Source organism: Gekko japonicus, unplaced genomic scaffold (assembly GCF_001447785.1).
Source record: "Gekko japonicus isolate JY-2015 unplaced genomic scaffold, Gekko_japonicus_V1.1 scaffold1430, whole genome shotgun sequence".
Lineage (NCBI taxonomy): Eukaryota > Metazoa > Chordata > Lepidosauria > Squamata > Gekkonidae > Gekko > Gekko japonicus.
The window spans coordinates 328,846-344,791 of NW_015176014.1; the positions used below are offsets into that span (position 1 = coordinate 328,846).

The 15,946-nt window shown below is 46.0% G+C and overlaps 1 protein-coding gene across 2 annotated transcripts in view; it reads left to right on the forward strand.

Annotated features, from left to right (window-relative positions):
• GCGR (glucagon receptor) overlaps positions 1-12,909 on the forward strand; it is a 52,523-nt gene extending 39,614 nt beyond the window's left edge. For both annotated transcript variants that reach the window (XM_015426553.1, XM_015426552.1), the window contains 7 exons: positions 901-1,060; positions 5,944-6,004; positions 6,193-6,262; positions 7,590-7,678; positions 8,379-8,517; positions 8,970-9,011; positions 10,813-12,909. In XM_015426553.1, coding sequence (XP_015282039.1) covers positions 901-1,060; positions 5,944-6,004; positions 6,193-6,262; positions 7,590-7,678; positions 8,379-8,517; positions 8,970-9,011; positions 10,813-11,106 — 855 coding nt within the window. In that variant the 3' untranslated portion in view covers positions 11,107-12,909. The remainder of the gene's footprint in view (positions 1-900; positions 1,061-5,943; positions 6,005-6,192; positions 6,263-7,589; positions 7,679-8,378; positions 8,518-8,969; positions 9,012-10,812) is intronic.
• The last annotated feature ends 3,037 nt before the right edge of the window (positions 12,910-15,946 follow it).

Below are 15,946 nucleotides of genomic sequence, written 5' to 3' on the forward strand. Positions count from 1 at the left end.
ATGCAGAAGGCAGCATCACTTGTCCCTCCCATGCCATAGGCCCATAAATAGACTTTTCGTAATGATTCGATGGGCCATTAATTAGCAACTCAAGTATCACAAACCCGTAAAAAGGCATTGGACGTTTTCATACACAAGGTTTACATCAGCTTTTGCTGTAATCAGTCTATAATGTGATTGCCAAATCTACCATGACTACAACATATGCTGAATCTTTCTGCTGTTTTCTAGTCCCTATGAATAACGTATGTACCAACCAATGTAAGCCACCCTGAGCCTGCTCGCAGGGAGGGCAGGGTACAGATTAAATAAATAATAAAACATATACGAAGGAATGACAATGCTCTCAGGCTGGCCTTACTGGAAGTGAATGCAGACCTCAGGATTATGCTGTAGTCCAAATGGAGCCATGCCATCACTGCACAAAAAGCATGCCATATAAACCTCAACCCATTTGGGACTAACAGTCACTAGTGTATATAAGAATCACCACCAGTCACTCTCTCTAGGTTGCTTGGATAAGCAAGACTGTATTCATAGAAATAGTGGATTGTCAAGGAGACGACTGACACTGCAATCCTATGCAGAGTTACTCCCGTCTGAACACATTGATTTCAATGGGCTTAGACTGGAGAAATTTTGCACAGATTGCACCCTTTCAAAGCTGCAGGAGACGTTCTCACTCCTTTCCCCCTTCTCATCTCCTTTCCTGCATTGCTGCTTAAAATTGAAGCTTTTATACAGGTAGCTGTTAAAAAAGAAAACACCAACCACAAAATCAAGGGGAATGGGGAAAAGGTGCCCCCCTCGGACCCTGGCATGTTCATATCTCAAGTATTTGGGAGGTTCTTACTGAAAGATCCAAAGTGGTCTTTTCCTGACCCCTCTCCATTACCCTAGGCAGCAGCGGGGTGCCGTGCAGCCACTGTTTTCATGCAATATGGAATTGTGGCCAACTACTGCTGGCTGCTGGTGGAGGGGATCTACCTACATAACTTGCTGGTGCTGGCTGTCTTCTCTGAACGGAGCTACTTTACTCTCTACCTCTGCATTGGCTGGGGTGAGTATATGAATGTCCAGGCACTTAACAGAACATGGGGTGAATGGTGCAACCCTTTCACCAGAGCAAAAGCTGGGAGAGGGCTCATCCAGAATGGCACAAACTGCATTACATACTGAAGCACAGGGAGCAACAAAAGACTGGGCACTGGGGTGCCAGAGGACAGGGTTCACCGTCCATTGTGGGGACAGAGCCTGTGAATCCAACACTGAACTTTGACAGTATGCACTGATGGAGAGGGTGTGACATATAGGGGGATAAGAATGAAACCTTCATTATCTGGTACCTTCCTGAGTTAGTTTGGTCTGTGGTTTATTCCTTTCCTATCAAATTAAACCTCTGCAGGAAACAGCTTGGATTGCCGGGAATTCCCTGCTTTTTATGAGGTCACAGCCCATGACTGTCCCCACCCCCCGCCAGCCCGTGCATTTATTTTCTCTAGAAAGAGAGATCCCAGAAATGCTCTTTGCTTGAATATCAAATTTGATCCCATATTTGTGAATACCAACCACCTGCTAGAGAGGCAAGGGCCTAGCCGTACATTATGAAGGGCACATGGCTGCTGCAAAGAACAGCGAACCCAAATCTCTGTCTCTCTCCAGTACCATTTAGTAAAAGAAATCACATGCCATGCCATGATGCCAGTTGAAACGCAATCCAACGAAGATGGAGGTCCTGTACCTGAGTCGGGGGGGGGGGAGTTGGGATGGGGATCAGGCTGCCCAACCTGGATGGTGTGCCACTTGCGCCAGCCCAGGAGGTGAGGAACCTGGGGGTGATCCTGGACGTCTCACTTTCTAGGGAGGCCCAGGTCACCACAATTGCCAGGTCTGCCTTTTTCTGTCTCCGGCAGATCAGGCAATTGACCCCCTACCTCTCCCCCCAGGACTTGGCTACAGTGACCTGTGCAATGGTCACTTCCAGGCTTGATTACTGTAACTTGCTTTATGCGGGCTTGCCCCTGTGACTGATCCGGAAACTCCAAGTAGCCCAAAATGTAGCCTCATGCCTGCTGACAGCATCGCCTGTGCGGGCATGCATTCAGCCGGTACTGTGCTGCTTGTACTAGCTACCAACTGAGTACCGTATCTGTTTCAAGGTGTTGGTACTAACCTTCAAAGCCTTACGCAGCCTGGAACTGATGTATCTGAAGGACTGCCTCTTCCCATATGTGCCCCAAGGAGCCTTGTGCCCAAAGGACATCCACAGCCTCGGCCAGGGCCAGGGCCAGGGCTTTTTCTGCCCTGGCTCTGGCCTGGTGGAATCAGCTCCCACTGGAGATCAGGGCCCTGCAGGACCTTCTACCGTTCCACAGGGCCTGCAAAACGGAGCTCTTTCACCAGGCCTTTGGGTAAGGCAGCAGGCATCCACTTTAGTTGGCCTCCCTGCTCTAGTTCCCAAACCACTGGAAGGGCCCATTGATTCCATCTTGTAGCCCCAACAGATTTATATTGTTGCTACCAATTTTATTATTTATTGTTTTAATGATTTTAACGTGATTATTGTAATGAGTCTTTGACACAATTTGTTGTGATCCGCCCTGACCCCCCTTTGGGGAGGACGGAATAAAAATCCCTAAATAAATACATAAATCATTATCCTCAGAGTTTGCAACCCCCTCTCTACTTAATTGCCCACTAATTTGGGGGGGGGGGGTTGAGGTGGAAGAGTCCAGGTGCAGTGACATCCTGGCTTGCATCTTCTGTTACTAGATGTTACTAGGAAGTACTGAGGAAACACAAGAAAGAGACCCACATCCCTTGTAATGTCTACTTTGACCCTAAGGACTAGGATCTCCACAAGGACCTGTGCATTGCATCGCAATTAAAGCTGTGTACAGAACATAGTTTTTCAAGGAGTCAGTAGTGGTTTGACAGAACTGTCTTCACCTGCTGTACAGATACTGACTTCTTTTGAGCTCTCGAGTCATACAGGTTTTTGAAGTGCTATAAACATTTGTTTGTTCAAAGGCAACAGTGGGACAGAGAAAATTTATGTCCAGACTGTGTGTGGCCTATGGAGGTTCTGTCAAAGTGCCTTCTTGTCTCTGGAAACCTCCTGTCTGCACCCAGAATTATGATGCCTTCTTCACACAGAATATCCCAGAGACCCCCAACTTTTAAAAAATAATATATTTATTGATTTTCAAGTAAACAGACAGACAAACAAACATAACCATAAATAAATAAATCATACACAACATTCACGTTCACTATGTAGCAACACAACCTAGTTCTGTGTGATAAAGATAGAACAATTTACAATTTATATATTAATCTGTGTTGTATAGAAAATAAGCGTGGTATAAGATATGGACATGTGGGAAAATGTGCTGTGGATCTTGTCTAAGTGTACAATAAGGGCCTAATAGGTGCAGGGATGTATGTTGGTTGTTGTTCTATGTGTGTGTTGCTTAATGTATAAAAACCTAATAAAAATATTTTTTTAAAAAGAACAATTTACAACTAAACACACACTCCCACAATAAGCTATCCTCCAAGAATTAATTACGCACTTTGTTCACGCTAATTCTTAACAATATAATTGAAACTGTTCTTATTTATGCATGTATTTCTATATCAGCCATCTATTAGTATTTAACTGCATAATATATTCAAATTTATTTTAAATAATTTTTAACATTTCATGATGGACATTAATCTCTCTAGGAAAGGTTTTCTCACACAACTATACAACTTCACAAGCATTGACTAACCAGATTTCATCATCTTTTCGCTTTTTCCATTATAATCAAAATTCTCTCAGCCTTCAAAACCGTAATACTCTTAAAAAAAATTCTTTGCTTCTACTCTACTTTGAGCAGTACTTAACCCTAGTTACCCTTATTTCCTTACTATATATTTAAGCTATTTATCTCTATATTTTCTATTTAAATCCAAATGTTGCTTTTTAATTATTTATACATCTAGGAGGTTTCCTTTTCCTATCTGATTTACCTCATGCAATATTTAACCCCACTTATTCCTTTTCCATTACTATTTATTTAAACTACGTATCTCTCTATTATCCACTTTTACTGCATCTAAGTAGTAACTTATAACCCCATAGTGATTAATTAATCAATTAAGCTCAACATAAATAATAAAAAATAAATAAATAAGAAAAATTACATCCAACCATATCACATTATAACAAGAGCCATAAATCCATTTTTCTAGTAAACAATTTTTTTATAGTAAGCAATCACCAGTGTCACATTAACACTCAAATCATGAAGTCATTTTTCCAGTTAAACAACAATCAGCAAATGAACCGTCTCATCCTTTATATAACTTAATTTTCTTCCTATGAATCTGTAACTTGTCTCTTTGTATCAGTGTGTCCACATGCTTTTTCTCCTTGTATGTGCAGAGATTTCCTTCTACACTCTCCATTTTATGTTTCAATCTCTCTGTATTCCCTAGCATATTTTCAGTCTTAAACTTCCACGCACGTCGTTTGGGTCTCTTCCCCCCCCCCCCGTTTTATTCCATCTCCAGTAGAAATTCTTTGCACTATCTTATTTTTTTGGTCCTGTCTCTACGCAAATTGCTTTTATTGTTTCCTTTTCCACTTCTATAATTGGTGCTGGTTGGATATCAGATCTCCAGAGACCCCCAACTTTTTGAGCTTGTGGGCACCTTTGGGATTCTGAGAGGGGATGGTTAGTGCCACCCAAAATGGCTGCCACAGGAAGTGGGGTCAGAGCCCAACTGGCTGATGCAGGAGACAGAGCCAAACATGACACTTCCCTCCTCCTCACTTTGCAAATGAATTAAAGAGAATAAAATGAAAGGAAAATCCAGGCGATAAGGGAGAAAAAGAATAAAAAGAACTAAAGCTTGAAGGAAGAATGACTAAGGAAAATCCAGATGCTTACCCATCCTCCTGATCCTCCAGTGGCTGTGAGAAACCCTGTCCATTGAGGGAGGACAGCCAGTAACAAGCCCTGTCTTACAATGGCCCCAACCACTTTTTGAAAGGCTTGGCAGGTACCAGGTGAAGTGCTGCTGGGCATCATGGGACCTGTGGGCCATGGGGAACCCTAGCATATCCAATCTAGTTTAGAATAGTCAGTCGGCCCCTGCCACACGGCAGGGGGAAAAGCGGCAAAAAGCGTGGCTTTTAAAAGCCGCGCCAAAGTTGAAATGGCGCGGCGGGATCCCACGGATCCCCTGGCCGCGCCGCCTTTTCTCCCGGCACGATCAGACGCCGGGGAGAAAACACAGATCGGACACCGAGCCAGCCGAACTGCGCATGTCCGATCAGACTCCCGGTTTGCGGCGCAGCAGGGAGATGAACCACCTCCGTAGGTGGTTCCTACTTGCTCCGGATCATCGAGTGGATGGGCCAGTTCGGGGACGGAAGCACCACGCTTCCCAGATGTTGTGGTGTGATCGCGGCCATTTGCTCCGCCCCCGAACCGCCCCGCTACTGGCCCAAATCCCCTCGTGTGAACGAGACCGTAGATATGCTTTCCAGTTTTATTTTCAGTATGTGTGTATATGACTCCACCTCACTGTTTCCTAAAAAATACTTATGCACCCAGTCACCCAGGTCTTGCCTGAAAATTCACAGCTTTGGATGTGCCCTAGACTGCTTTTGCTGTTTGGCCACACCAATTGTGAGGAGCAGAGCAGAGGAAGGTAAAAGATCTTATTAGTGATGGAGTTAGTGAGACATGCTTGGCAGTTTGGAGTTTAGGCTAGCCTTTGTACCTAGAGGTCGTGTAGCCCAAAGCAAGCCGGTTACAAAGATACCTCAGGGGCTGAGGACATTGCAACTGCATCTCCCTGTTGCATGTTGTGAGTTGCAGGCAGATCTATCTTGAACAGAAATACCTCCCCTCTGTTCTTATGTCCTCCTGTCTCCTCTCTTCCTAGGCGCCCCAATTCTCTTCATTGTGCCATGGATGGTGGTGAAATTTCTTTATGAAAATATTCAGTAAGTTCTTACAAGCAGCATTCCAGGTCAATGTATGTGACCACTATACAAATTGATGGTAAACCTATCTGGAATCCTTTGTTAATATGAGTGGTCTGAAGGGGACACTGTTGTACACACAAGGGTAAGGGAGGGCTTGGCGAGACTGATCTTACACACTCCTTTGTTTCTTCCTTCCTTTAACTTAGGTGCTGGAGCACCAACTACAATATGGGTTTCTGGTGGATCTTGCGTTTCCCTGTGTTCCTTGCCATCCTGGTGAGTCCTTTCTAGTCCTTGTTTTGCCTCTACCCTGGCTCCCACACATGTCTGTTGCAATGCTGAAAATTGCTGCTGTGTTTGGAACTCCCCCATCTCCAGAGCCAACCTTTACCCCAAAGGTCATGACTGCAGTGTCTTCAGCCAACAGATTCCAGAGGAGGCACCTTTTTCTTGCTTCCAGTCTCCCTTGCTGTTGCTCATTAAAAATAAATAACACAAGAAAGAATTACTGTACAAGTTCATACTATTAAAGGCACATTAATGAGTCATGCTGATTTCTACTTGATTTTAATAGGTGAACTTCATCCGAAGACAGAAGCCCAATCACGATGCCAAGGATGTTAAAGATAGAACGTTTCGACTGAACAATACAACATTGTATTCGGATAGCAAATCTTCAATGTTGTAAATTTGTGAGAGCTGCTCTCAGCCAGTATAGAAAACTTGTACCTCTCATGGAAACATGAAGTAAAGAATAGTACTACAAACTGATGGTTGAAAAAGACGTTCAGTCGAAACGTTCTATCTTTAACATCCTTGGCATCGTGATTGGGCTTCTGTCTTCGGATGAAGTTCACCTATTAAAATCAAGTAGAAATCAGCATGACTCATTAATGTGCCTTTAATAGTATGAACTTGTACAGTAATTCTTTCTTGTGTTATTGACTTTACAATTACTGGGTCCATTTGTGTTATTTTGTTAGCTCATTAAAAATAACCATGAGAATGTCTAAGTCTATTGCTATCCACTCACCTTATCTCTCAGGTAGTACTAAGAACAATGACATAGGGTTGGGTTTGGTGAAATTTTCCACTGATGGAAGAGATTTCAGTCAGCAGAGTATGATTTCTGCATCTCCATCCTTCCACTGCAACCCAAAGTACCCCCCCCCCCCAATAGTGTTCCTGGAATATCACGAGAGGGGTGTCAGAGGTCTGCAGTGGGGGGGGGGGTGAAAATCACCCCTCCTTCTGTCAGCTGAAATTTTCCTCTGTATCCAACCCCATAGTATATAGATTACATTTTTCAAATGTCTTTACATACATTATTTACGTGCATACATGCCAGTGGTGCAATAAATGCTCTGAGAGTACCTAATCCTATAACACAGGTAAAGCTAAGCGCATGTGGGTGTGATCAGTGCTCTGATGAGAGATTAAGCAGAGCCCCCAGTTAACCACTGTGAGTTTAAGAAGAGTGGATAATAATAATGTTGAGAAGAATGATAAATACAGGCTAGCTAGACCTTAACATGCACAATGCTCTGCTCGCCTCCTGCACTGCTGCCTTTTCTAGTACTCATCTGCAATGTTTACCTTTCAGATCAATTTCTTCATTTTCATCCGAATCATTCAGATCTTGGTCTCAAAGCTCCGTGCTCACCAGATGCGCTACACAGACTACAAATTCCGGTACTGAGCATGTGACACTACCAGTGATGGCTCCAGGTTTTTTCGCCCACTAGGCGAGGATACATTCTGCCCCTCCCCACCGTGTGAGGCGGGGCAGGCGCTGGAGCCACAATGGGCAGGCCGAGGGGGCAAGCTGCAAATGCATGTGGGGGGGTGGGATCGCTCAAGGGGGAGGCTGTGCCAGGCTGCAAAAGGCGCTCCAAAAAGACTGCGGGGGTGGCAGAGGGCGAGCGGCACTTTCCCGTCATCCCGGGCTATTCCCCCGTGCCTGTCCCCCCCCCCCCCCCCCCCCTCACTCTCTCAAGAGGGTCCCGTCTCTTGCCGGGGACAGAGCAAGAAGCTGGCAAGGGAGGCTTCCTGTGCGGGGCGAGGAGGGGACAAAGCCAGCCAGAATGGTGCCCTCATTGAGCTGTCACCATAGGTGACAGTCTAAAATTTAACAATAACGGGCCGGCCCTGGGCACTGCAATCCCATGTAGCTGAGAACATTCAAGTCTACCTTGTATACCACTACTGGCCGTCTCTGAATTGGCCATCAAGGGGTGGTGGTGGCAACTAGGGTGTCCCATAGATTCGTTTCCCTCCTTCCCATACGCCCATCTGTATATCAGGCAGGGAACCCAGAATTGACTCTGATTGTCTGCTGGATGATGGTGTCTTTTCATTGTGATGTGATCTAATTAGCGGATGCCTCATTTAGGCTGGCCAAGTCAACACTGACACTTATCCCATTGCTGGGTATCCACGAGGTGGTGTTTGCCTTTGTAACCGATGAACACGCCCAGGGCACACTGCGCTACGTCAAGCTCTTCTTTGACCTCTTCCTCAGCTCCTTCCAGGTAAGACACACACACAAAAAAACCCCATGTGATTATTTTTAGTGATTTTGTATTCCCCCCCCCCCAAAAAAGCAAATGCTAAGGCTGCTGGGTTTTTGAAGGGGAAGGGGGGGGCTCTTTAACCTTCCCCTGCCATTTTTTCCACTTAAAAAAAGCTGCCAGTGACCAGTTTTTACATGCACTATGGTAAAATTATGAATATTTGTTCCTCAAAGGGGATAACTTTTTAAAGTGGAAAAAAAATGGAGGAAAGGGCCCTTGGCTATTCTCCTCCTCCTCACAAAAAGGGAAATTGAGTGGGGAGTTGTTTTTTAAATGATCGTGGAAGAAAATGTAACTTGCAGTTTGGGCATCAGGTTCTTCCAGACTCCAAAAGGACAGAAGAGGAGGAGGAGGAGGAGGGTGTTACAAATATAACCAGCTGGTTCTGATGAACTCTTTTCTCTCCCTAGGGAATGCTGGTGGCCATTCTCTACTGCTTTGTGAACAAAGAGGTGAGTCCAGTGTGTATGAAGCAGGGGCAAAAGAGACATAGGGCACTAGCTGCCAAGGAAGTGGCTCACTTGTGGGGCAAGGTAGTCCACCTTTATACATTTGATAGGCACTGCAGGCATAGCTGGAACTGAACACACAACACACACAGTTGGCTGGATCCAGTGCAGGGACCATGCAAGATCCACAGAAGAATCCCCAGTATTCCTGGCTTTCCCAAAGCAGCTGAGAAAGTTTATTCCCAGAGTTGTGGGACCCATGTGTAGCAGTAGTCAGGAAAGCTAGAAGGCTTCAGTGGGAGAGGAGGGAAGAAGGGGGGAAATGGTACCTGTTGGCCTGTTTCATAAGTGGCTCCCCACAAATACGAGAGGCAGGAAGGACCTGTCTTCCCCTCCCCATTGCAGCTTCCTGACCCACGTGCCTATTACTTGGTGCGGGTCCTGCAACCCTGGGAATAAACTTTCATGGGGTCAGAAATGGCTGCTGCTGGGGGGAGGAGAAAGCCAAGAAGAAGAAGAAGAGATTGGATTTATACCCCGCCCTTCACTTGGAGTCTCAGAGCGGCTTACAAACTCCTTTCCCTTCCCCTCCCCACAACAGACACCCTGTGAGGTGGGTGGGGCTGGGAGAGCTCTTGACAGAAACTGCTCTTTTTCAAGGACACCTGTGCCAGAGCTTGTGGCTGACCCAAGGTCACATCAGCAGGTGCAAGTGGAGGAGTGGGGAATCAAACCGGGTTCTCCCAGATTAGAGTCCGCACACTTAACCACTACACCAAACTGGCTCTCAGAGAAGACAGACTGCAGACTGCAACCCAGTTCTTTGCAAACACTGACAGAACTAAATGGCACAGCTTACTTCATTTAGTAAGGAGCTGTTTAATTATGGATATAGCTAAAGCTATAGGATGATAGCTATTGCCCATATAACCAGAACTGGTAGAACGGAAGTTGCTTTTTACAAACATTGCCAGAGTCATTAGCAATGAACACATTCATTCTTTAAACTATTTACAGCCGAACTACACGTGTGAAAGCTGCTTCTTCTACTGAAAAGCAACTGGGAGGTTGTGTGTGTGTGTCAGCCAGCCATGAAGCAAGGGAGAGACGCTTAATCTTTTCTCTGCATTTCTCTCTGCAGCTCCTCTCTTCTGCTGCATTTCTTTCTACGGGGTTCCAGTTAGTTCTGGTCCCATGATCTCGTGGATGAAAATGTGTCTCGTAGGGGGAGTTGCAGAAAAAAGTGGAAGGTGTAGGAAAGGTTAAGTGTCCCCCTAACCTCTGCTACATCTCCACTGAAAGTCACCCTCTCAAAGCTGCTCTTTACTTCAAGAAGCAGCCCCTTGGATCCAACGTGGCATTTCTGCAGACCCAGCACTTTCCATCCACAAAAGACAACTGTCTTGCCTCTCTCCCCCGCCTCCCAGTTGCAGCTCAAAATGACCTCTGAAATGAGGAATTCCACAAGCACACAATTTCAGGGAGCACTTTGGGCTGCAGTCTGGGGGGAGGCGGGGAAGTTGTGCTCCGTAGATGGAAATGGTTCTATTCACAGAAACACGACATTGGATCCAAGACAGGGATTGTTTATTTATTTAAACTAGATTTGCTAGGCCACCCTTCCCTACAGGAAGGGCTCAGGGCAGCTTACAACAAAACAGTATACAAAATCAGCGTGTAATAGGCAGTTTGGCCCTCAGGAGCGTCAGGGCTGGAAGGCTTCGTACGTGTGGGGTTGTTGCAGCTGAACTATGAGTTAAATGCCCCCCATCTTTGCTTCCCTCTTTGTGTGCCCTTTCTGTAGGTACAGTCAGAGCTCATGAAGAAATGGACCCGCTGGAAGCTTGGCCGGGACATAGAAGAGGAGTACAAGCACACGTACAGCCACACACCCAATGCTCGCAACGGAGGTGGCAGCACCTGTGAGAAGCACAAGCTGGTGGGCAGCTACCTCAATGGGCTAGGCCGCAGTAAAGGAACCGTGAACACCAGCACCCAGTACCTCGAGAGGACAGGATGCAGTGCCAGTGAGAACCTGGCTGCAGGTGAGCAGCCCCATTGCTACGAGTTCCCCAACACAGCTGAGAGCAACTTCTAAAGCAGCTTAGCTCTGGACATAGGGGACCTGCCCCACTCCTTGCCCTGGAGGCAAACATACTGTGGAGAAGAGAGGGCAGCTGACAGCCCAGGACATGGACTTGGATACACTCAGTGGGGCATGTGATTGGACACTGTGCCCTCTGCCAAGCTGCCTGGAGCTGGCAGGACTCTGCAAGTTCTTTCCCATCAGCAAGACCCCGTGTGAGACTTTCTGCCCAGTCTGTCTGCATGCAGTCCTCCATGGGTGTGAGCCTCAGTGTATGTGAGCAGAATGGGTCACATGGGTGCCTTGTGCCAGCCTGCGTGTGAGAGTGCCAATCAAGGTCTGTACAGGAAGGAATTCTGTACCATCTCTTAAGTGCTCTGAAAGTCTTCATTAGCTACTGTGCCATGATCAGCACTGATCAGCCTCCTGAAAATCTCAGATCTCATTTTTCAAAAGGAAATTTTCTATCCCTCAAAAAGGCTGAGAATGCGCTGACAGTTCTTACTCAATTGTTAGAGGGTCTGTGCAATTTCCCCCCTATTGGTTGTGAGGTATGACACGTTCAGAGCTATCAGCCATTCCCGTTTCTCTCCTCCAGATCCTAACTGCATCTGAACACCAAATTTTGCAAAGCAAGCTTCCAAACAAATGTTGTTGTAAAACGTGCACATTTATACACATTTGTCCAACATGGCTAAGTATCCCAACTGCATGCAGGAACAGGATCTCTTTAACCCTTTTGTCCTGTGCAGCTTTCCTCCTGAAAATCACTATCCCCCAACTGTTGTTACACCTGTAAGCTTACACCTGCCACAAAAGCAGTATCCCAACTGCATGCAGGGAAAGGATCTCTTTAACCCTTTTGCCCTGTGCAGCTTTCCTCCTGAAAATCACTATCCCCCAACTGTTGTTACACCTGTAAGCTTACATCTGCCACAAAAGCAGTATCCCAACTGCATGCAGGGAAAGGATCTCTTTAACCCATTTGCCCTGTGCAGCTTTCCTCCTGAAAATCACTATCCCCCAACTGTTGTTATACCTGTAAGCTTACACCTGCCACAAAAGCAGTATCCCAACTGCATGCAGGGAAAGGATCTCTTTAACCCTTTTGCCCTGTGCAGCTTTCCTCCTGAAAATCACTATCCCCCAACTGTTGTTACACCTGTAAGCTTACACCTGCCACAAAAGCAGCTTGAGGAAGATGATTTTCAATAGGGACCATGAGGATTAAAAATACCTGCTGCAGCATCCCCCACCCCATTCTGTTCTCCCCCTTTAAAATGCAGTTTTACTGGTTGCATTGTTTAAATTTTAAAAATGTGGGGGGAAAGTAATCGAATGTGGATCGTGCCTCCTTGGGTGCAAGCCTTCCAGATGCCCTTTGTCACGTATGGAAGCATCACCTCTTGGCGAAAGGCTTCTTTGCCTGCTGGGCACATGGAGTGGTGGGTGGTCCCATACCTCTTGAAGGGGTCCTTGATCAGTAGCTAGCCCACTGGTCTTAGGGGAGGGGTGTATTGGAAATGTTGCTAGGAACACTGGGAGTGAAAAATGCTGGTGGACTATGTATATGCAGAAGCAACAATGCTCATTCAAAAGAGAATCAACCATCATGTGTGGCTGTACTATTGTGCCTGCATTGTGGATACGCTTGCTCCTTTTGCTCCGGAGTAACCTCTGTCTTGGGTGACTTTGTAAATCTGTATGTGTGGGCAATGCAAGCCCCAAGGGCTGCCTCTCACCTCTGCATCTGTATATGTCTGTCATCACCAGTGTCTGGGGACTGAAGACCCCAATAAACTTTGCTATGTGTCATCCTGGCAAATGGATCTCAGTACCTTCTGATGCAACAAGAGGCCTGTCCTAGCAAGGGACCAGTCTGCACTTTGTCTAGCAACATGGAGAGAAACAGGTGTCCCAAACCCACCCTTGTCCTCCAAAAGTATTAATTTTCCCCAGGAGGTTATGCAGCAGCTTTAATTTAGAACCAAGTTGCAACAACAGATAATATCCTTTATAGATGACCCCTCCAACACCTCACCTCAAAAATAGTTCCTTTGCTCCACTGGCACTTTGAAGGGCATCTGCAAGCACTGCTAGTTTCTCTTTAAGAAGGAAGATGGAATTTTTAAACAAGATTTTCAGCACATATACAGAACATGTGACTTCTGAACATGGTCAGCTGCAGGATAAGTTCATACATGCACATCTTGTTAAGTTTTACACTAGATGGGCTTTCCATTAAACAAATAGGTTATGATGTGCATGAACAGGGCACCTACGGGGCACCTACAGAGGAACTAGACAGCATGGAGGAGGCCTTCATTGCATGTGCAATTACAGTAGCCTCAGCAGTACAGAAGACAGCAGCCTTCATGTCAGACAACCCACTCACCCACATGCAGACCTCCACGAACTGGATATACAATATGTACAGCCAGCCTAGCAGTGTCCTCTGCCACTGGTGGGGAGCAAGGTCACCTTCCACTGTGGCAGGTAATAAAGAATTAGATCTACAGCCTGACTGTGGGAGGTGAAAGCCGCTTACAACCTCTGGCAGCACGCCAGAATGGAAATCATCCTCCATATTCCTTCAAAGAGGGTGGTAGCTTTTTATACTTGATTGGAGATAAGAACATCTCTTTTTGGCATGACCGTCAAACACCCCTTCCCCTGGTCTTTTCATCCCTAACCCCCATTTTATCTCTATTCCTGACCCTATTCTCCCCAGCTTTCCACTATTTCTTATGCGCGTCCTTTCTACAATCTCCATCCTCTACCCACTACACATTGCAATGTGGACCTCCCCTGCGTGTGCACAGAATGCTTCCTTCCCATGGACAAAGCACTTTCTTTGAGCCTCACTTCCTCATCTATAAATGGAGATCTACTATAAGCCAAGGACTTGTCAAGTTTGTGAATGATTTCCTGACAGAGGCATAGCCTGGCCTTGAGCAAGTCACTTCTAGTTTCAGTTCACCCAATAATACATAGAACTTATGCCACAACCTTCATTACAGGGACGTTTTGTGAGAGACATGAGGGGGCAACATTTTCGATTTTAATTTCTTGCTTGTGAACGCACAATTATCTTTTAGTTATGCAGGTTAGAGAGAAGAAAGGGTTGGGGGCGGGATCTGGGGAGGGGAAGGACTTCAGTGGGGTGTAATGCCAGAGAGTCCTCTCTCCAAAACGGACATTTTCTCCAGGGGAACTGATCTGTGCAGCCTGGAGATGAGTTGTGACTCCAGCAGGGCTCCAGGCCCTACCTTGAGGCTGGCAACTATAGATGAAAAAGCAGGGAAAAATTATTGTGATCCTGTGCAGTCAAGGAGGTCCAAGTTCCTGCCCTGGTTTTCCCATGTGGTATTGGGAGTCATTTTCTTTCTTCCTAAGATGCCTATGGGTATAATGGTAGAGATAATTGCTTGGATCCTATAGTTTGCTTCAGTGGAAGGTACCTAGTACCAGATGAATGTCCTTTGATGTGGAAGTCCAGTATGGTGCAAGTCATTGTAGTAAAGATTGGAGGGGCAAGTACATGTTGGTCAAGCCACAATAAAGTTCAGGAAATAAAAGAAGGTAACCAGTTGATTTTAGTGGGATCTTTGAGCTGACAAGATGTATTGTTCAGACTTTCTGCCCAGTAGTAAGAGCAAAGCTCTGACTGAAGCTTTACATCTGGGAACCGGTAAGGTTACTCCTTTCTGTGGAGTCACAGCGAAATACTTCCTTTGGGTGCGCAAAAATGTGCATATAAAAGACAAGCTTAAAACTTGTGTGTGAGAGAGTGTACTGTTATCAGTGGATCAAATACTGATCTATTACATACACACTTTCTCATTGCTGGTCACTCCATTACCATTCCCTCCTCTGCTTCCCATTTGGGAAGGGGGGTGCCCCACACCATTTGCCTGAAAAGAGAAACCATCAGGAAAATCACAGAATCAAACAGTTGGAAGGGGGTTACAGGATCCAGTGTAACCCCATCCTACACCATGCAGGATGACCTAAAGCATCCAATCTCTGCTTAAACACCTTCCCAGGAGGGGGAAACCACAACATCCCTGGGCAACCTACTCCACCACTGAACTGCCCTTATTGTTAAAAAGTTTTTCTTAATATCCCACCGATATCTCCCCACTCATAATTTAAACCCATTATTACAAACTAGAAATAAGGCCCGTTGTGGAAATAAATAAAACGGGATCTAGAAAGAGGCTCTGGGAGAGTGCTCTGGCTTTGGGCAAACAGTGTCATTCTGCTTTTAAAACATGAACCTGGGACCTGCACACCACCAGAATACAGCAGGTTCCATATGTAACTGACATTCCAACTGCCTTGCGGGGGGGGGGGAGTTTGAGGTGTGGAATGGAGTGAAGTCCAATCAGCTTCCATATACAAAAGACCAGTTTGTCGCAGCAGTTGTGGTGTGGGCGGGACCCGGGCTTTGCCTTCTGATTGGTGGCTATATATGCTGAGGAGCAGTGCCATCAGTGGCTATATATGCTGAGGAGCAGTGCCATTTTAGAATTAGAACTTTGGCACCCACTATTCAATTATATATAATAAGGAGAGATTCTATCCTCCCCTACTGGCTGAAATAGCACCCTACCCTCCTCAACATGACAACCCAAGGGTGCTATTTTAGCTGGGAGGGAAAGATAGGACTCTTAATAATGAGTTTAAAGGAAGGAAGAGATAAGAAAACACCCTGCAGGGAAAGCCGGTGGAGAATGCTGTCCTTCCCTGCTTGCTCACTTGATCTCTCCTTAGAAGGAAAGCCTGGTGCTGCAGCAACCCCTTCCCACTGCAGGCAGAGGACAGGAGGAGATGCCAAAGATCGACTGGC